Here is a 22,670-nt window from a genome sequence, read left to right as displayed (position 1 = left end):
CTGTCACCAGCTGCTGGCTCAAATGAATAGTAGACTTAAGATGCGCGGGAACACTAGCGTCAAGTGATCAATTTTCATAACGGCAAGGAAAGTTGTGTGAGTGCGCCACACCAGATTTTTCATTAAGTTCTTTAGCTAGTGTGTACACTTGGTCTGTCAATCACTCCATCACTGGAGTCGCCACTCACTTCATCACTCCAACCACATCAAGTTTAGCATAAGAACTCCTCTCTTATAAAATACGAATCAATCCATGAACAAAACCCAAACATATTTCATTCCATCCCAATAAATTTGCAATAAGAATTATTAATTTCCACGAATTCCAACTCATAAAAACACTCGAATCATTAATGCCACAATCAACGCATCCTGCATCCAACTGCAGTTACAAGGGATTCAGCATAAATCTTGTTCGTTACCCGAGCGCATGCGCACTGCTGCATGACAAAGTGCACAATTTAATGACGAACCCGCATGTCCATTTGTTTCCCATAAACTATTCAACTTGATGGATGCCATACGAATTTTATGGCGGGCCCAACGTAATAAGCAATGATAGTTTATTGTCGTGACTTTGTCTAATCGTTTAGCTAATGCTATTCTTGCATTCGGCATCGCGTCGTAATTCTCCGCTTACGACCAACACTGTCTCATAATTATGGTTATTGTTGTTAAAATGTTAACTCGCTCCAAACATGCTGTTTGATTCATGTTGATTGGAGATGAAGATGTCGACTACACTGTTCATCTGTCCTGTGATTTGCTGGTGGTCTCTAAAAGGCAACGATGCAGAATTTTCAATGAGAACCGCACTATGAAAAATGGCATGAAGATAGAAGGCTACAGAGCAATAATACACAAGTGAATCAAAGAACACCAACTCCACCTGTATGAATACATTGCTGTTTCATGATTCACCTCTTAGAGTACATTCTAAGTTTCAGATTTGGAAAAAGGAACAGACACTTTTTCAACACTCAACATGATTTATGAAGAATTATGAATAAGGAACAGCTGAAGTTGAGAGGGAATTGAGATATTATGCAAGATATTTACTGAGGAGAGTTTTGTACAGGTAGTCAATATTTGAGGACACGTCAGGAAAACTTTTATGAAATGAGTAAGTAACATATAAAAGTTCACTGACCACTGATCGAGTTGGAAATAGAAGAATTGAAAAATGAAGAACTATTTTTTATGAATCCTGAAATCCATACCGCCAAAACTCCAACTGTTTTTAAAGGTTTGGTGTTTCCAAAAATAGAAAACAATCGAACTTACTAAATCCTGAAATTCTCCAGTTCTTTCTCAGTTCTCAGTCTGGAAAAACCTCTCAGTTCACCTTTCGGCCTTTATCTGTAAATTCTCCCACAATCTTATGAAAATACTAATTTGAAAATACCTTGTGCTCATTGATGATACGAGATCAATACGATACGAGATTCAACTTCCTTGAATAGATTGATACTTCCTTGATAGATTTTCTTTTCGACAGTTAGATACCATTAGCAATACTTAGACTAATATCTGGTCAATCCTTTTCAGTATACTTTCTTATAATGCACAGATTTGTTTTTCCCCGACTGCAATATTTATAATCGAGGAATAACTGAATTGTAGTTTAGAATTATCTAGTACTTCCATCAATCGTAAGTCTCATGAAACGAATGTAAAAATCTCTCCTACTCTCTTGTTATCTTTCCCGGCACTTCCATCCATCGTATGTTTCATGAAACAAATGCAAGAATCTTAACTACTCTCTTGCTATCTTTCCCAGTACTTTTATCCATCGAGTGTTTCATGAAACAAATGCAAGAATCTCTCCTACTCTCTTGCTATCTTTTCCGGTACTTATATCCATCGAATGTTCCATGAAACGAATGTAAGAATCTCTCCTACTCTCTTCTTATCGTTCCCAGTAATGCACAGTTTTGTTTTTCACCGATTGCAATATTTATCATCGGGGTATAACTGAATTGTAATTGTGTTTTTATTTAAATTCACAAATTTCTTTCCAATAAAACATACCAGTATCTATTTTATTTATTATTTTCCATCTTACTGAGCTGTGTGTTTTTGTTTTTCTTATTGATTCTGAATGTAAATATTGTAAGTTTGAATAAATAAAATTTGAATTTGTAATAATTGAGAATTTCCAAATCCATCCATCGTATGTTTCATGAAACGAATGCAAGAATCTCTCCTACCCCCTCCTTCCCTATACAGAGACGGCGCAAATAGGTTTCGCGTAGCCGGATCGACCAGCGAGCAGTTATAACAGAGAGGGCGATGACAGACTAAAAACAAATCATATTTCTAATTAAAAAGCAGGGGAAACCGCTGGCTGCAACATGCCCCACGCTGCCAGCAATACAATCCAATCCAATCCAATCCGGCTCGCACTCTTGTTAGCGGTCCGTCATCGCTTCGTATGCATGATTACGACGACCGCTGCCGGCCACGACTGGTTTCCAATGAGGGAAAACGGTAAGTGAGAAAAGCAGACTCCTCTCCTCCTATTGACCAGGGATGCGATACGATGATATCAGCATAAATAACGGAACACAACCGATTGTTGACTATGGCTCCTCCTATAATAATAACTAACTCGGAAACCACCTCCATTTACAGTACTTTTTCTCAAACCATACACACACAACCAACAACAGACAAGACCGTTTTCAATCTACACGCGTCTATTTATGCCGGTGGTGTTACATCTTCAATTTATTATTATTGTTAGCTCTGTAGCTGTAAGCGGGCGTTGTCACGGTCCATTCAAAACGTATTTACCATCGCGTTGCGATGTGATGAAGTGTGCCACAGCCAGACAACACCGGCCATTATTCTGTTCAATGCATGTGTTGTGTAGTTGAGTCCCATTGCTGTGTCAAATTAACAATATTTCAGGATAATACGCCACAGTGCGCTTACAGACCTATCAAACAAATACTGTACAAGCCTGACCGAGCTATTATTTTGATCTATCAATTGTAATTCGGTTTAGGAGTTTGTTCACTGTGATTGGTTAATTTTGATTTTAGTTATACATGAAATAATATCATAATGCGTGAGTAGTATGTGAATCTGTGCATGAATGCAGCAATTGAAAAACTTTTTATTCCTACTTGCAAACAATTTTAATAATTAAGCAAGTAGTATTCCTTTTTTTGACATCTTGTTGGATTAAGTATGCAATTTTGAATAATTTTTATCATTTATATCACAATGTGAAAAATTATGCGATGCTGTAATAGTTATTTACTGTTCATGATTGAAAAATGGTTTTGTTTCAAATTATTGTAACCTATTGATGTCAAAATAACGAAAAATTTGATTTGATTTGGATGTTTGTTTTATGTTTTCTTATATCACTACTTGATGTGATCCATGTATATTTATTTATTTGTTGATCAATAAAAACTATTCTAGGCTAATCATTGTGAACAATCCAAACTGAATCTAGAAAATTTTAATTTTAAGTCAATTTTCTTACAAGTACAACATATTGCTTATTCAAAAAGGGAAGAAATTACTTTCATAACGTAAAACATGGTTCTAATTGGAATACCAATGTGAACTTATGCAAGTAGTGTCAAACAGCAATCGAAGAGAATGAAAATCATCATCAGTCTAAGTCTCAGTTGCACGAAAGCCTGTTAAATTTTAACCGTGATCAAATGCCACGGGGTCAATCAGAGAATCCTTCATTTCAAGGAAGCACTCTCTGATTGTTCTCGACTTCTGGCATTCAATCATAATAAAAAATTAACAGGCTATTGTGCAATCAGGTCTTAAATAACGACAAAACCAAGAAGAACAAAACCATACATCTCCACCGAAAATTGGTATTCTCCTACTAGTTAACTAGTTTACTAGTAACTAATTTCAAGTTAACTCACTGCATTATAGAAGCTTCGCTCCGATGGAACTACAGTATATTAATGATTGAACTACAGTAATTTAATAATTAATTCAGCTTGTATCTCGGAGTGGCAACACTAGTTAAGAATTAATACATTTCTCTCGAACAAATTGGCTCCTCTCAAAATTAACGTAAAACGGGACCAAATCATTCGATCTAGCGGGAAACTTCAACACCAACTTGCATTTCACACACAATCTGTTCGACACAATTAATTCATTTTAAGCTGGGTTTCGTTCGTGCGTAAATGTCGTCGTCGACCACGACAGGATGAGGATCTCAGATTGGGTAGATTTCAATTTGTCTAAATAATCTGAAGTATTATGTTTAATTATGTTTCAATGGGGGAGGTTGAGTTTATACTTTTAAATGGCAATAAGTTGATATTATTAGAAAGTTTGATTCTTGAATAATAAACACAAATAATGAAAAGTTATTTGATCAGCTGTTTCAGCACACTTGAAATTTGGACAATATGAATGTCAACAATGCTTGTCGTCGTCGACTGCGGAAGTTTACGCACAAACGAAAATGCACCTTAAAGTCTAACTGCAAGTTTCACAACGACGCTTTCTAGTAATAACATTTTGCAAGTTGAACTTTTAAATTTACAGAGATAAAATACAAATTGCTCATAAGCAGTGCAACAGAATGATGAATAGCAATCTAAACCCGATGAATAGTTGGCTGACTTTTATTGTTGATTGAAAACCGTGGTTGGCTGCGAACCGACAAACAAACAGCCTACAACGTAATCAACCGTGAAATATCGATTGTAAATCAGTTAGTTCACCTCTGTCTGTTCACGTTTATAGCTCACTAACTGATAGCAATCATAATATGGAGATCTTGTCCTTCTTCCAAGTTTAAGGTTCTTCAAACCCCCAAGCTATCAATAATTTTTTGACAGACTTTGTGAGAGGATGGAATGTGCTAGAGCACCTGCTCTATGAGATTGGAAAAAGAATTCGATGCATCTGAAGTCCATAATAAAGTTCTGGAAGATTTTAAGAGTGTTGGATAGAGATACAGAATTAAAAACTGATGGAAACTGAACATCAATAGAAACAACTAACAGAAAGGAGATAGTAAGATGTTGAAAAATTAACATGAAATATTAGAAAATAAAATTAAAATTAACATAAAACTGATGAAAAATCAACATGAATAAAAAAACTAAGAGAAAGGAAATACTAAGATGTTAGGACGGAAATTACTATGACAATAATCACAATCAAAAAGCTAAGATTTTGGACGAAATTTCAACAAATGTAACATTCAACTATAAACTTACCAAATCTCGAAAATTTCAGAAAATCATGTTTAATAAAACTCACCTGAAACAAAGAAGAATATAGTTACAATGTTAAAAACAGTTACTAATAAAATAAAAACTCTGATGAATCCCTATCTTTCTTCAATAATATTAAAAACCAAATTAATCTCACACAATGAAAATAGAATATAAGATACTACAGAAAGTGAAAAAGTGATCTAGTATAGTGTACTTTGTACTGAAATGTTATGAATATTCAAATTCTTATTTCAGGAGATTTGTATTGATTGATCTTCACAACTAATTAGAGGAATAGTGGAATTCGATGCAAACATTAATGAGTGAGCGAGTTAGCTCGACATTTTTTGAAAAGTTACCAAGTAAAGTAACTACAGAATCAAAATCAATTAGTACTAGGATACTATCTTATAAAGTATTTTCGAGAAAATGTATATGCTCATAAATGTCGTCTATTTATTTACATTATAACAACAGACTCGTGAACATTTTAAACTTTTCAACAATATGAACAATTTGTGTATTTTTACTCAAAATCTTACTAAAAATAAACATGAAGCGCATTAAACTCAAGTCACAATAACAGAAAATAAGATAATCTCATCAACTTAATTAATTGATCTAAAATCAATTATTATTAACAAATTAAGTTACCAGACCAGAAAAAAATACAAAACTCTACTCAACTCAATAAATACAATTAACAAACTGTTTACAAAATTCAAAATTTTATACACCAAAAACACAACAGCAATATTAATGAGCGAGAGAGAGTGTACACTGACAAACGGCACTGATCATACATGCAACATTTTGATATAACCAACACCGATAACTATGAAAAATTATTCAAATTTTAGTGTAATGAATTTAGTTTTCAAAAATACAAAGGCAGAGAAAACTTTTACTTACATTGTTTTATTCTATGACAAAGGCTATAATAACATCATAAGCTCTTTGCTAAGTTTTGTAATTTTTCCTAACACATTTTCTTTCATTTGTAATAATTAAACATTAGAATTACAGTTGAAACTACTGAATTATAGATAGTACAAGGATGGTTCAAAAATAAACTATGATATTAGATAGGGGAAAGGAAAAAGTAAAATGTATAGGGTTATATTATATAAAACACAGATTTCATAACTATTAGGGTGGGCACGCACCAGTTAGTCAAGACAATACTAGTCACGGTTAGTCACAATACTTCACATAGTTGCTCATGAAGCAACACACACCGATTAGTCATGGCAATTAGATATGTCTTCATAAGCAGCAACTATGTGAAGTATTGTGACTAAACGTGGCTTGTCTTTTCTTGACCAACTGGTGTGTGCCTAGCCTTAAGCTACTATAGCATCCAATGATATTGCAGCTTTCACATAGTACCGTCTCTAACAATTCATTTTCCTAGGCTTTCATTGAAGGATATATATGCTAAGGTTAACATCTCGCCGTTCCTACCATGACTTATGGTGTTTTATTCAGGTTTTTATTTACTGTATATTCACAACTAACCGCAAAGAAATGCAGATACTTATATTATGAATTGAAATAGCACACGTTGTTTTATTCTGTTATTTAAACACGGACATATATAGTAATTTATTAATTGATGTTGATATATTTGTTGAACTATTTGTTTACTTAGAATATATCAACAGCATTAGCTTCTTAGTTTTTAACAGTTTCCACTGAGGATCCTCTTTAGAACCCTAATCATATACAAATTAAATTAAACTGAAACTAAATTAAAAGTTCAGTAACTAAATTAATGTTAAAGTAACTAAAGAGTTTATGTAAATTAAGGTAATGAATCGATGAAGACGTCATCCACGAAGTGTTGTCGTACTGTTGTTCAATGAAGAAATACAAAGTCGAAGAGAGGTAGCTCCTCCATCAATTGTATGAAAGTATCACAAATTGGTGGAACGGAGTTACCAGTCTCAAACTTTGAGATACTGCCGGCCGATTTCCCAAGATCCATGATGTAGTTCCTAGTTATTGATATAATAGAATTAATTACATTTTCAATTAACAGAATCAGTAATGAATTACTAGTTGATATTATTCTAAAGTTGATAAATTCTAAAACAGCAAAAACGAGCAATAAGAATTATGCTGAACCTCAATAGAACTGATTCTGTAAAATTAGCTTTCTCAGACCTGGAAATTTTAACAATATATGGACAATACATATATGATGTTATAGTCTTTTTCAAAAAATTTGGTGACACAAACTTGAGGAATAACACTCACGGTTATAATACAAGGTTTGGTCGTATAACAGAGAGGCACAGATTAGATCTTTTTACGAAAAAAAACATACACAGAGGTAAGAAGTGTTTTGTAAAGTTGCCAAGCAGTCTCCAAATATTAGAAGATCCAACAATGTTTGCAAAGTATCTAAGGGAATATCTGGTAAAATTGTCGCTGTATTCGTTTCAAGAGTTTAACATTGATTTTTGACGAAACGTTTTTGTCTATATATACTTATATCTTATTTATATCTTATGTCTTATTTATATATATATATATATATATATATATTTAATCTATTGACACTGTTCCAATGTATTTCTTACATCTGATGAATAAAGACTATTTCTATTCTATTCTATTACGCTGTTACTCAGCGTTTGTAGAGAAAAATTATGATAACAAAAGTTCTTCGATTTTATAAGTTGATCAAATACAGTACTATATATTATGATAGTCCAGGCTATGAATACTCGAAAAAGATATAGAGGGATAAGTTTGGAAGACAATTTTTAACTTTGCAGCTAAATGATGAATATTTCATACCCAACACTCAAGCTGCTGCCTAGGAGAATGCCTAAATTTATTGTGAATTTATACATCGAATTGGAGAGAATTCAATGCTTTATAAGCAAATGAACTCAATTTTTGTAAAGTTGTGAGAGCAAAAATAGTAAAGGTTTGCACAACTTTCGAGATAGGTGCGAGGAACCAAAATAATGGTACCTTTGAACCACGGCCACCCCGTTAGTACAGGGGGTAGGGGTGGATACTGATATATTTACCTCCTTATTACCGTAAATGAAACTGCGGGGTCAGAAATCGTCTTCCAAACTTATCCCTCTATAGCCCTCGTTGACTGGACTAATAGCCTAATTTTTTTTTTTACTTTTCAACAATTGAAATTGAATTTAACAATACAATTCATTACAGATGGAATTAAATAGAGAATGCATTTATTCAAATGCTAATTAATATATAATATTATTATTTCACGAAAATCCTAAATAAATGTTGTAAATCACCCCGAAGACCTCTGCTACTGCAGACATTGACAACAACATTGACATTTAGGATTTTCGTTAAATAATAATTATAATTAAATACAATTCATATTTGTAATGCTTTCATTAGTGATTATCTGTTTCTATCATTGTTGGATACAAACATAAATAAGTGGAGAGACATTACAAATAGCTCGTACATCATGACGTTTCTGACATTATAGATTGTCCACTTATGTGTTTTAATTATTCACCAATCTCTGATATAAGGCCGTTCTTGTTTCATGATTGTTTGATGAAGATAATGTATAATTGTCAAAGGCAATAGCTTATTTTGTTCATACAGGGAATTATCTACGTTACATTGGTACCCTAAACATAATAACTAATTACTAACAATTCATATTTGTAATGCTCTCATTGGTGATTATCTGTTTTTATCATTGTTGCATACAAAAATAAATAAGTGGAGAGACATTACAAATAGCTCGTACATCATGACGTTTCTGACATTATATAGATTGTCCTAATTGACCATCATTATATAGATTGAAACTAATTTAAAATTTCAATTCAGGCTTGTTAAGAAAAGGTCATGAGGCGATGAAAGACATCATAATTATACACAAATTGAATCGAACTAAAACTGTATTAAAAGTACTACTAAAAAGTTTAGAAACCAAATTAATGTTTAAGTAGCTTAAGGTAATGAGGCGATGAAGACGTCATCCAGGAAGTGTTGTCGTGCTGTTGCTCAATGAAGAAATACAAAGTCGAAGAGAGGTAGCTCCTTCACCGATGTCACAAATATTACTTTGACAAAGGTGAACGGAGTTACCAGTCTCAAACTCTGAGTGACTGACTGCCATTGGTCCCGCAAGATCCATGATGTTGTTGCTCATATATCAATACATAACATAACATTTTCAAGTAACAGAATCGGTACTAATAATATCACTACGAATAGATGATATCACGCTGTTATTCAGTTTTTGAAGAGAATAAGTAGTTATGACATAAGCTCTAGACTAAACTGTTTATTTTTAATTAAGGTTAAAAGCTGTTTTGGGTGGATGCCTGTTGTTTACACATGGATTGTATCTATTGTCTATGAATAAATAAATGAATGAAACAACCAAAGTTATTCGATTTTATACATCAATTTGATAATAATATACAGTACCTACAAAGTTCAAACTATCTACATAAACTAGTCTTTTTTTCTTTAGGACTTCTTTTGAATATAAATGAAAAATAAATCTATTATCACTTGATAATGGCATCATATAGCCGAAACATGTGATTAAATAATTTAAAAAAGCGTACTTATTTATCTAAATAGACTTATATCTTCATATTAAACCCAAATTTATGAAAGCTTTGTGTAAGTTTCTTTCAAGTATCATACATAAAATATGTACTTGCTTGACGGTATACAATGAATAAACAACATTTAAATCAGAGTACATGATGAAAAATGATCTAAGTGGCGTATACACCCAATGCTAGTAAATAAGCTTTATGCTATCTTTGGACTGAGCGAGATTCAGATTATGTGCGATTTGAAGATAAAATTAAATTATATTAAATTACTCTATTTATTTCCTCATTAAAAGAAAACATTACAATGGTAACATACAATTTTGATGGTGCTATTAGGAGTTGAATTAGAAGAATACTGCATATTAAATGAACAATTAAGATTATAGGACATCAAAAAGGTATGACTTGAAATACACCATTTTAAATATCTTGAAATGAGCTACAAGTTTTAACCAGATTTTCCTATAATAAAAACGGAAGGGTAAACTTAAATTTGCGAAACATAAAATTATGAGTTTATGTGAAAAATATTTAATAATATTCTTTCTATAATGATAACTACTTATTATATAAACGACATAATATTATTGTATATTAATAGTAGGTCTATTTATATTAATTTGGCCAGGATGAGGTGGTTTGGACATGTGCAGAGACGTGAGGAGGATTATGTGGGACGGAGGGTGCAAGATTTGGATCTGGGTGGCAGGAGAAGGCGGGGAAGGCCAAGGATGAGGTGGAGAGACAGTGTGGAGGCTGATCTGCAGGAGAGGGGTTGGAGACACGGGGAGGAGATGGACAGGATTTTGTGGAGGAGACGGCTGAGGGAGGGAAATGCCGACCCCATATGATTGGGATAAGGCGTAGCCAAAGAAGAAGAATAGTAGGTATATTTTTCTTTAAAAGGATGATGTATACTAGTTTTACAAAAAAAATTGCTTTTAGTAACTTAATCAAAGATGATGAGGCGTTGATGTAGATGTCATCCAGGTCAAGGTGTTGTCGTTGCTCAATGATGAAATTCCAAGTCGAAGAGAGGTAACTGGTCTACTGATGCTATAAATATTTCAGCATCAGGTAAACACAGTTACCAGTCTCAAACTTGTAGTTTCTGCCAGCCGGTTCCGGAAGATCCATGATGTAGTTCGTGATATATTATTGTTAATACATAACATTTTCAAGTAGCAGAATCGTTAGTACAAGGAATAATATTACAAGGGGTAGATGGTATCACACTGTTACTAAACTTTTGTAGAGAATAAGTCAACTTAAGTTATTCGATTTTGAAAGTTTGATTGAGAACAGTACCAGAAAAAACTTATACTGTTTGAAAAACTTATATTAAGAATTGTTTTATTCTATAACAGTACCTACAAAGTTTAAACTAATTACAGAAACTCATATTTCCCTATTAAACTCAACTTCATGAAAGAAAGGTTTGTGTAAGTTCCTTTCAAATGTCATACATCAAATGTGTCTTAATGATGTACAATGAACAACTTTTGCATTGAAGTATGTTGGAAAATAATGTAAGGGGTATGCACCCAAGGTTAGTCAATAGGCTACATCCTTTGTATGCACAAACTCTTTTACATCGTTACATCAGCTCGTGGTTAATGTTCGGGATGTACTACATTATAAAATAATGTGACTAAAACTTCATGTACATTGAAATACTAGTTTATAGTGTTAAACATAGACTATGAATATGCCCCTATGTAAGATTCAGAGAAAAAATTGAATTGAATAAGAATGTACTGTATTTATTTCCTTATCAGAAGATAGCATTACATAACTTACAATTACTTAAATAGGCATCCAACATAGAAATATCGTACATTGTGCATATTGAACAAACAATTCAATTTCAATTTCAATTTATTGGAAAAAAGATACATTGTAGTGAATGTAGTTAATCAGTGTGGATGCGAAGGCACACTGCCCAAAACCGCACTCCACACAAAATAAAGAAGAATAAGAAAACAAAAACAACTTATACAGAAATTAAACAAACTTCAGAATTACATGCTAAATCTTAAAATAAAATACTAATTATTTATATCATTAAATGCTATTCGTATTGTACAATATAAATAATTTCAATTAAAATAAGTATAATTGAAATAAGAATAGAAAGAACTAAACAAAATTGAAAAGAAAAAAATAAAATAGAGAAGAAGTAAGGTAAAGACATAGATAGATAGCAGAAGAAGAGAGGAGAGATGCATCCTAACAATTTGGATTATAGGACATCAAAAACGTATTGCTTATAATAAACCATTTTCAAGTTTTTGAAACTAGCTACAACTTTCAACCTAAACATTTTTTTACGAAAACGGTATCGTAAACATTGATTTGACAAAATATGAGGAAAAAATGTCATAACTTCTGACTTAATAAAATAATATTGAAACTTGAAGAAGAACCCTTTATTATTTAAAATATTACAACGACTAATTTCGACCATAGGTCATTTTCAAGTTCTGACTTAGTATGAAAATGACTTCCCAATCAATATAAGATAAAATATTATTGTACATCATTAGTAATCTATTAATCCTTGGAAGGACGAAATAACATTCAACTCAATATCTTTACTAGGAGCCGAGATATGCTTCTTTTACGAAACACTGGCAGTTTCAAACTTCATTGACTAGGCAAAAAACTTTTATTGGAAGAGAAACAAGAGACCTTTCTCTACCCTGTTCCTTGGCCCACGATGGCCCAAGAATAGTATATGCTATATACTATCCTTGACAATAGCCGGTGGGTGATTTCATCATTCACCTCTTTATAATTCATTTATTTATCTATTCATATATGTACAATAAATTCATGTGTTGAGAATTCAGAAAACAATACACTGATTTTAGAAAAACAATAACAATATACACTGATTTTAGTAAGCTAATAAAAGGTGATGACAGATGAGGCGTTCATACGGATGCCATCCACAAGGTGTTGCCGTTGCTCAATGATGAAATACAAAGTCGAAGAGAGGTAACACGCCTACCGATGATATCAAAATTTCAACATCAGGTAAACCGTGTTACCAGTCTCAAACTTGTAATTTCTGCTGGCCGGGTCCCAGGATCCATGATGTAGTTCGTATCTATTGTTAATAAAATGGATAATATTCTGAAGATTTAGGTTAGGTTAGGTTGGGAATCTATGTTAATAAAATGGATAATATTTTGAATTAACAGAATCAGTAGTAAATGACTATACAGAGTGAGTCATATTTCAAATTAATATTTATTTTACAGTTTTGAGTACCGTACTAAGTAGAAGGAATTTTGTTATCAATTCGGATCTTAATCTTTCTAAATTCAAAATTAATAATTGTTTCAAGTGTTTGTGTTTTAGATTGAATTAAATAGAGAATGCATTTATTCAAATGCTAATTAATATAAAACTATTATTCAACGAAAATCCTAAATAAATGCTGTACATCACCCCGAAGACTTCTGCTACTGCAGACATTGACAACAGGGTTAACAGCTAGATGGAAATTCGATGAGAACTACTATCCAAATAAAATCCTTAATAAAATGATAACTAATTTTGTTTCAATGTGGGAATAAGTGAAGAATTAGAAAGTCGCACATAACCTTTATTTGGACAATTTATTCTATGAAATTGGGATGAAAAGAAGTTTTGGACTGTAGTCTGTTTCTTTGTTCTCAAGTTGATTGTAAATGATAAATAAATATGTATGGGAACCCTTCAATAGATTGGAGACTGTTGTAGATGTAATACTGTAACTTTCAGGATACGTTATTCTTTTGGTTAAATACTCTACCTTTTGACATACAACTGAATTTCAACCCCTCATAAGGGGGTGACTCAGGGGTTGTAACTCGAATATTTTAAATGTAAACACCCTTTGTGTTGTACATAATTTCAAAGGCCTTTTTAAAACAAGAAAGATGGCATCGATAAAAATGTTCTATGATACTTGTATCCAAAATGGCAGCTGATTGAAGTTCTAGTTTTTAAAGAAATACTATTGATAAAGCCGCCAATTTGGATAAAAGTATCATAGAACATTTTTATTGATGTCATCATTCTTGTTTTCGAAAAAGGCCTTTAAAATTAGGTATCACAAAATGGGTGTTTACATTCAAAATATTTGGAAGAAAAATAACACAAGGGCTACGGTACCTTATTATTTTATCTGCCAATGGTATAACATTAGTATTATTTGCATTGTAAATAAAAATATAAAAAAATCTACCCCTCATTTCTTTAAAAACTAAAACTTCAATCAGCCGCCATTTTGGATACAAGTACCATAGAACATTTTTAAAGATGCCATTTTTCTTGTTTTAAAAAGGCCTTTGAAATTCTCTACCACACAATGGGTGTTTACATTTGAAATATTCGAGTTACAACCCCTGAGTCACCCCCTTATGAGGGGTTGAAATTCAGTTGTACGTCAAAAGGTAGAGTATTTGACTAATAACTTATCCTGAAGGTAACAGTATATCTACAACACTCTTAAATTTATTGAAGTTTTCCTATACATATTATGACTCACTCTGTATAGTTTTATGCTGTTGCTCAGCGTTTGTAGAGAAGTCATGACACAGCAAAAGTTTATTAATTTCAAACAAACATGAGCACATCAAATACAAAATTATTACTATTCTAAAGAAATTCTATTATATTTTATATCTTCCAATTAAATACAATTTTATGATATGATGTGGGCAAGTTACATTTGTCCGAAAAGATTGAATACAACACTTTCTGGAGTAGAACATTTGAATTGAATTATTATAAGAGATTGAACAAAAAATGCTTCTATTTTATAAGCTTTATAAAATACAGAGTTATCACTATTTTACAAAAAAATAAAAATAAAAATCTTACAGTGATGCAGACGTCATCCACGGTGTGTTGTACTGTTGTTCGATGAAGAATTCAAAGTCTAAGATAGGTAGCTACTCCATCGATGGTATAATAGTTTCCCATCGGTGAAGTAGTTACCAATCTCAAGCTCCGAGTGACTGCCGTTGATTACTGTAACTTAATCAAAGATGATGAGGCGTTGATGTAGATGTCATCCAGGTCGAGGTGTTGTCGTTGCTCAATGACGAAATACCAAGTCGAAGAGAGGTAACTGGTCTACTGATGCTATAAATATTCCAGCATCAGGTAAACACAGTTACCACTCTCAAACTTGTAGTTTCTGCCAGCCGGGTCCCACGATCCATGATGTAGTTCGTAATTATTGATAATAGAATTAATAATATTCTGAAGATAAAGAATCAGTAGTAAATTGCTAGATTGTATTAGGCTGTTACTCAGCGTATGTAGAAAATAAGTAATGATACTGTATAACAAAAGTCCTTTGATTTTATAAGATAATCAAATGCATAATCATGAGTATTTACAGTGAATTATATCTTCCTAATATTTATGAATGTCCTTTATGTCCTTCAAGTCCTAAGTCATTTATTTATGAGAATTATCTTCCTTATATTTATGAATGCGAAGTCCTTTATGTACTGTAATTTTCTTTTCCTACAGTTACCTTGAAAAGTGGCCATTCCTGCACTGATTACAGAACGCAAAGAATCACTTTTCCGCTCTAGTGCGCAAAGTATTACTTTGCGTACTCTTTATACTTTGCGTATTATCTTGCAGCCATCCCAATCAGCTGCTGATATTGTTGGCGTATATTTTGAATGCGAATTTGTTCTATCTATATTTTTTCTGATTTTCAAATAAATAAAAATGAGAACTCATTAAATTATACATTTTGAATATTATTAATCATTCATTATTCCAAATAATATTTTTTTCATTCATAAATTGATTGGTTGAAAAATTATTTAGAAATTAAGATTTACTCAAAAATATACAAATTGATTGGATTAATTTAATTTTCAATTTGAATAAATTATCTATTATTAAGTTTCAATTGGATTATCAAGTTTAAAATAAATTAATGTTGTTATTAATAACAAAATTATACAGACAAACATTTGATGGATTTCAGCCATCATTTTACCCATAATCAACCACTTCTCATATTCAATGGTAACTGTAGGAAAAATATAATATGAAATACGTGCACAGAGTTCCTCTGCTGCACTCAAGAAACCATTCCGCCCTCGCCTACGGCTCGTGCGTAAACGTTTCTTTCGGTGCAGCAAACTGTCACAATGCGCACTAGTTGCACAAATAACTATTTAAGTGTCATACATCAAATAATGAGCCTTCATGGTGTACAATGAACAACACTTGAATTGGTGTATGATAGAAAAAAATCTAACACGATTTTTACATGAATTTACTTGAAAATAAATATTACCATGATATCAACTAAATAATTGTAGGTTCATCTCTTGAAAAAACTTAAAAGTGCTATAATGTATTGTCAACTTGGACTTACATAGAGAAAAGTGAAACTAAATTGCTTTACAAAAAAACAATATGTCATGAATATCATATAGTATAATAAATATTATTCAAACAAATTTTTATTTTTTTCTTGTTGAAAGTACTGTATCTATCTCCCCATCAAAAGATAACATTAAATAACATACCATTATGGTATTACTAACAAGTTAAATACGCACCAAGTACAGAAAAATCGTACATATTGCATATTGAATAGAAAATTAAGATTATAGAACATCAAAAAGTATGACTAAGAATGAATACACCATTTTCAAAGGTCTTGAAACAAGCTACAGCTTTTAACTACATTTTTTGCAATAAAAACGGAAGCGTATACTTAAATTTGCGAAATATAAAATTATGAGTTTATGAGAAATATATTAAATAATATTCTTTGTATGATAACTACTTAATGTATATACGACATAATATTATTGTATAGTGATAGTAGGTCTATTTATCATTGAAAGGATGAAGTATATTTCAGGATTTTGTGGAGGAGACGGCTGAAGGAGGGAAAGGGCGACCCCATATGATTGGGATAAGGCGTAGCCAAAGAAGAAGAATAGTAGGCCAATTTATCTTTAAAACGATGAAATATACTAGTTTTACAAAAAAATTGATTACAGTAACTTAATCAAAGAAGATGAGGCGTTGATGTAGATGTCATCCAGGTAGAGGTGTTGTCGTTGCTCAATGATGAAATTCCAAGTCGAAGAGAGGTAACTGGTCTACTGATGCTATAAATATTTCAGCATCAGGTAAACACAGTTACCAGTCTCAAACTTGTAGTTTCTGCCTGCCGGGTCCCACGATCCATGATGTAGTTCCTGATATATTATTGTAAAAATAATAATAACTAACCTAACATTTTTTGGTGACTTCAGAATAATAATGGAGATTTTATTAGTACATAACATTTTGAAGTAACAGAATCGTTAGTAATAATATAACAACAGTTCTTCGAATATAATCAAATACAAAATTATTAACACTCTTTTTTCTATGTATTTCACACGACATGCAGTCGAATGATTGACAAATGATTTCACACGACTGCATGTCGTGTGAATTACATAGAAAAAGTGTGTTAATACATCGCAGCTCAGAATGGATCAAGAAACAATCACCAACAAAATTATTGCTATTCTAAAGAAACTTTATATACATTATGTACCTATTATATAACACAATTTTATGAAACTATGTGTCGGCCACGTTACATTTATTTCAAAAGTATCAATGTAACTTCATGGTGTGCAACATTTTAATCGAATCATGGTACCAATGTACCAACTCAGTTCAAGATCAGAGTAATTCAGTTTAACTCAGAGTTAAATCAGTTTGTGGTTTAAAATCGGTATGTAACACGTTATAAATAATGCGACTTATTCCTTCATATATATTCCTAGATTACCGTTAATCGTGTACTAACTGTGCATAAGACCCTATGTGAGATTGAAATGAATATAAAGTTATATTTAGTTTCTCCTAAGAAAATAACATCAGATAATAAAATATTATACTCATGAAAAATTGACTTATGAAGTTTCTAGTAGTATGATCCGTTATATATATATATATATATATATATATATATATATATATATATATAAACAGTAAATGTGTAAAATTTTATAAATATTCTTGAAAAATTGACTATTTTCAGTGGTGTGATCCTTAATAACAAAAATAAAATTAACACAGTAGATACAAACAGTAAAAAAATGTTTAGTGCATTCGTCATTATTCAAAGTTTGTTCTGATGGTGTCCATACAAGTTGATTTATCACCAATAATTTGTCTTGCCTAGATAAGAGGGAGCTTCTAGTAGCGTGGGATTGGCTAGCTGAACTGTTTGTTATAATAAATAGCTACTAAGCCTACAAGGAAAATTTCGGTCGCAAAGTGCAGGTTAAGTTACGTTTCGAAGATTTGTGCGTTCCACACACAAATTTATTGCACGAAACACTCCCAATTGCATCGCGGCGCGGCGCACCTCTATTACACGGCCAACCTCTTCACTCTCTCTCCCTCTATTTCTGCTTCTTTCCTCCTTCTCTCGGCCATCCAATCAGAAGAAGAGTCAGCGATGAGAAGACGAAAAAGAAGAAGAAAAGGAGAAGAGGCCGAAAAGAAATTCGACTTGGTCGTAGGCGATATTTCAGGTTGGTAAGTGGCGACGGGCCCGGCTATTACCGCGTCAAGACGTCCCCTATTTATTTATGATCTTCCCGAAAAAAGTCATCTCTCCCACTTACTGCTTGTTTCTCGGCTCTTCTTCTCCATGTTTACCGGACACTCATTCCTCCTCCTTCTCAATCATCGGCGTTAGAAAAGGATCGAGGGGAGGAAGGATAGAGCGAGGTCGTAGGGTCTAAAACAACAAAAATACTCGGATAATTAGCCATGAAAAGGCGGACGTCGAAATTGAGTATCTCCCTCGATTTCACGGGTTCAAGCACTTTGTTATTTTGTTCTTTCGTCAAAACGTATAAACGAGCCAGACCCTGCAATAGGGTTCAACAAGGTAGCTATAATACACACATTCTCACTTAAATCACTGTTTCTTATTTCCTCTCCAGTTTTCCTCTACGTCCAGCCAGTGATAATATTTTTCAGAGATTATTTATCTTCTCTTGTAGATTAACATGTTCAAGACAAACGCTATCCTTCATCTATCACTATCTGAAAACTTCTATACAATAAAAATATACTATCACTGAACAACTGTAATATATCACTATCTTCAATACTTCCTGATTCCCCTGAATCAAGAATAATTTATTTCGTTCCGCTCAAGAGCATTGACAAAGTCACAGAAGAAATAATAGTTGAAAATACAATGTATCAATAAAATGAGATAAAATCAATGAATCTATATGAATCAAGATTTACTGTATAGATCTACTGAAACTACTGATGCTATCAGTCTTTATCACTGTAATCTATCACTATCCTCAACACTCAACACTTCCTTTTCCATAATCAGGGTATGGGATGAATTGGATTTTATTACTTTCATGCCTAGGACTTCGTTCTAGGGGTCTATGTGAACATCATTCCAAAATCGCTTATTTGAAGTCAATCGTTCTATTCAATCACTTCTTATATGAATTTAATAACAGACGAATAATGAAAGAATAGCAACACATTGCTGAAACCTTCCTTCTCTCTAAATATAAATCTATTAAAATTGAGGGGACATAAAAACGGTGGACAGCAAAAAGCAAAAATTTGCGGCTATAAGAAGAAGGAGAGAATACGGATGGAGGAAGAAGGAGCAAGAGAGGAAGTTGAGCCAAAACGATATAAACTCGCATTCAAATTCCATTTGTCCGATAAAATGTTTTGCAACATTGAAGCATGCACATTACGCCGCAAATCGACTAGGCAGCTTATGATAGGATCAATTCCTGAACGAGTTTTCCAAGTCGTAAGAAACTTTGTATGCATTTTATATAATTCCATGCAGTGTTCACAACCCATGAATGATAATAATCATTTAACAGACAATAAAAAGGATGCTTCAGACATTGATTCAACAATAATTTCAAAGAGAGATATTTCATAAATATAATTATATATATAGATATGTCAAGGATAAGAATAAAAATAAAAATGTTGTTATTCCTTTGAAGCACATTAACATGGCAATTGGAAACATCGATAATGAAGATGTGTAGGTATACCGTATATCCTATTTTCCATCTCTTTTCTGTATAGGGCTACTTTTTATAGAAATAGAAAGAAAAATAAAAATCTCATTACTCTTTTTGAATTATTTAATCACAATATGTTTCGGACATTGATGCCAAGTGATGATGTCATCATGTCACTGAGATTTTTATTTTTCTTTCTATTACTATTTTTTTCTGTATATCAGAAACATCAATACCAATTGGAGGACAACACTATGGAGGCTATTTGAAAACGCTGGCAACTAACCTAACCTAACTCAAAAGTGTCCCACAAAAATCCATTTAATAGACTCATTTATTATTCAATTATCAAGATTTTCCCTGGTATTGTACAAAAAACTAATAAATACCAAAGTACTGCGCTCAAAATAAGGGTATTACAATGTACAATATACCAGGTTCCAGGGAAGTCCAAGAGTTAATTTCCATAAAAGGAGACACACACATACACAGGCAAGCACGATGTACGAAAGAAGTCTACAATCAAGAAGATGCATGTACGTGTAGTTTGGGGCAAATGTTGTCGAGCCAAGAGGTAAGGGATGTGTTTGTTTGATGGGGGGGGGGGCGAGTAAGGGGTAAGGGAGGTGACAGAGGGGGAGGGAAGGGTGGACCGCACCGACAGCAACGCATTGTATGTCAATTACTGCCGCTATTTATATGCGACGATAGAATCGCTTTACACGTGTACACTAACTGTAACACGACAACGCAGACGATGGCCGTAAATCAGAGCAATGGGCTCAAATTACCCCCCTCTGAAACCTCCCCCACCCACCACCAAGGGTCCAGCTGAAGATGCAGACGAAAAGCACCTGATAAACGAAAGGCAAGGAGGGAAGCGACAGAAGGAAGAGGCTGAATCGACAAGTTACTAAAATCAAGAAAGATACAGGACTAGACTTTCATCTTAGCCAACAGGCCGAGAAGACAAAGATGCACGTAAAAAGTAACCGATAAATGAAGGGCAAAGACGGAAGCGACAGGAGAGAGAGGCTGAATCGACAAGTAACTAGAGTCAAGAGAGATATAGGGGAAAGGACAAAGATATTTATGCGAAAAGCAAGCGATAAATCAGAAAATGAAGAAAGGAGAAAAGAAGAAGAAGAAGAAGAAGAAGAAGAGAAGAAGAAGAAGAAGAAGAAGAAGAAGAAGAGAAGAAGAAGAAGGAGGAGGAGGAGAAGAAGAAGAGAAGAAGAAGAAGAAGAAGAAGAAGAAGAAGAAGAAGAAGAAGAATAAGAAGAAAGAGGCTGGATAAATCATCGACAAGTTACTGGAGAAGTAGTCTTGCTGACACAGGAAGCTGGGTAGCTAGTATGTAGACTAACAATGCAGCACCAAGCATAAAGATAATTCATCTCTGTTTGTTCATGATCTTGCGGATGTGGCGATGCCGATCCAAATTCCAAACTAAGTCCACACTCCACACTATAATCAACCATTTTCAAAATGCCTCGACCGTTGAGCAAGAGGTCCTGATTTATCAGTCCCGATTGAGGCAGATAGTTTTAGGAGATTTCGATGAAATCAAAATGTTCAAGATGTTCTCTATTATCAATCTATACTGTACTACATTTTAGAATTGCAATGAATATTTATCCATTTGAAAGAACTGGAAAACAGTTGTTGAACGAGTTGGAAGGGGTAGAGTTCACCCATTTAAGAGTCTTTCTTGCAATAAATTTATAAATGTATTACTCTTTTGCTTGAAGAAAAGTGATAGTAGTATTGAAAATACAGAAAAAGTAGTGACTGAATGTTGAAACAATTGTTCTTTTATTTCTGAATAGAATGAAAGTGATAAAATTCATAGATCATAGTCTTGATTTTCAAAGTCATACATTTTTTCAGTTTCAAATCGTTACATTCGAATCGTTGATTCAATACCATAATCCATAACGTATTAGCATAATTGATAGCTTGCAATAATGCTTTCGCTATGCCTCTATGGTATGAGCTATGGATTTTCCATCAACCCAAAGATCATGGAATCTCTTTATTTTGATTTTTTCCGAATCAATATAAATCTTAATCTCATTTGAATTTTTCTCTCCTCAATTTGATCCATTTTTTTTCTTCAACCCTCCTGTTTTATAATTCCGTACTCTACTATATTTTATTATATATGAAATTATTAGAATTATAATGTCGAAATAGGATGCAATTTTTCTTCTTAATATTTTTTTCATGTTTCTTCCTCCACTTCTACATTCATTTTTCATTTTCCTACCTCGTCCTCCATCTATATACTCTTTATTGTTTCTTCCATCCTACCTTCAAAATCCTTCCCTCTCCTCAATTCCCACCCCATCTATCTCAATTCTCCCACTTTTTCCATAAGTTATTTCTTGAGCTATGGATTTTCCATCAACCCAAGATTATGAAATCCCTTTATTTAGTTTGATTTTTTTCCAAATCAATATAAATCTTACATCAATGTTTCTCCGTAATCCTTCAATCATTCCTTTATTTTCTCCTCATCTTTATTCAACACGAAACCTTTCTAACATTAATTCTATAATGTTTTTTCACATAAATTTTGAAACGAACAACTTTTTCCGAAATATAAGTAGGAGTCAAATTATTTTTCAGACTGGACCAGCCAAGTGACCAACTCCTTATTAAAAACGTGATAATTTCAAAACCTAGCACCTTCAAACTTCTCCTTTTCCAATAATCAATTCCAATCGAAAATTGCAAATTAAATAAAATCTAACCAATTACAACGTTCTATGCAAATTAAAATAAAT

The 22,670-nt window shown here is 32.8% G+C and overlaps 1 protein-coding gene across 6 annotated transcripts in view; it reads right to left on the bottom strand.

Annotated features, from left to right (window-relative positions):
• Positions 1-22,670, bottom strand: part of LOC111059681 (lysine-specific histone demethylase 1A) — a 449,197-nt gene that overhangs the window by 367,582 nt on the left and 58,945 nt on the right. The window contains exon 12 of one of the 6 annotated variants that reach the window (XM_039433014.1): positions 5,196-5,227. The exons of 4 other annotated variants lie outside the window; for them this stretch is intronic. In XM_039433014.1, coding sequence (XP_039288948.1) covers positions 5,211-5,227 — 17 coding nt within the window. In that variant the 3' untranslated portion in view covers positions 5,196-5,210. One more of the 6 variants, XM_039433016.1, reaches the window with a different exon arrangement.

This window comes from Nilaparvata lugens, chromosome 7 (assembly GCF_014356525.2).
Source record: "Nilaparvata lugens isolate BPH chromosome 7, ASM1435652v1, whole genome shotgun sequence".
NCBI classification, from domain to species: domain Eukaryota; kingdom Metazoa; phylum Arthropoda; class Insecta; order Hemiptera; family Delphacidae; genus Nilaparvata; species Nilaparvata lugens.
This window is presented reverse-complemented; position numbering and strand designations above follow the sequence as displayed.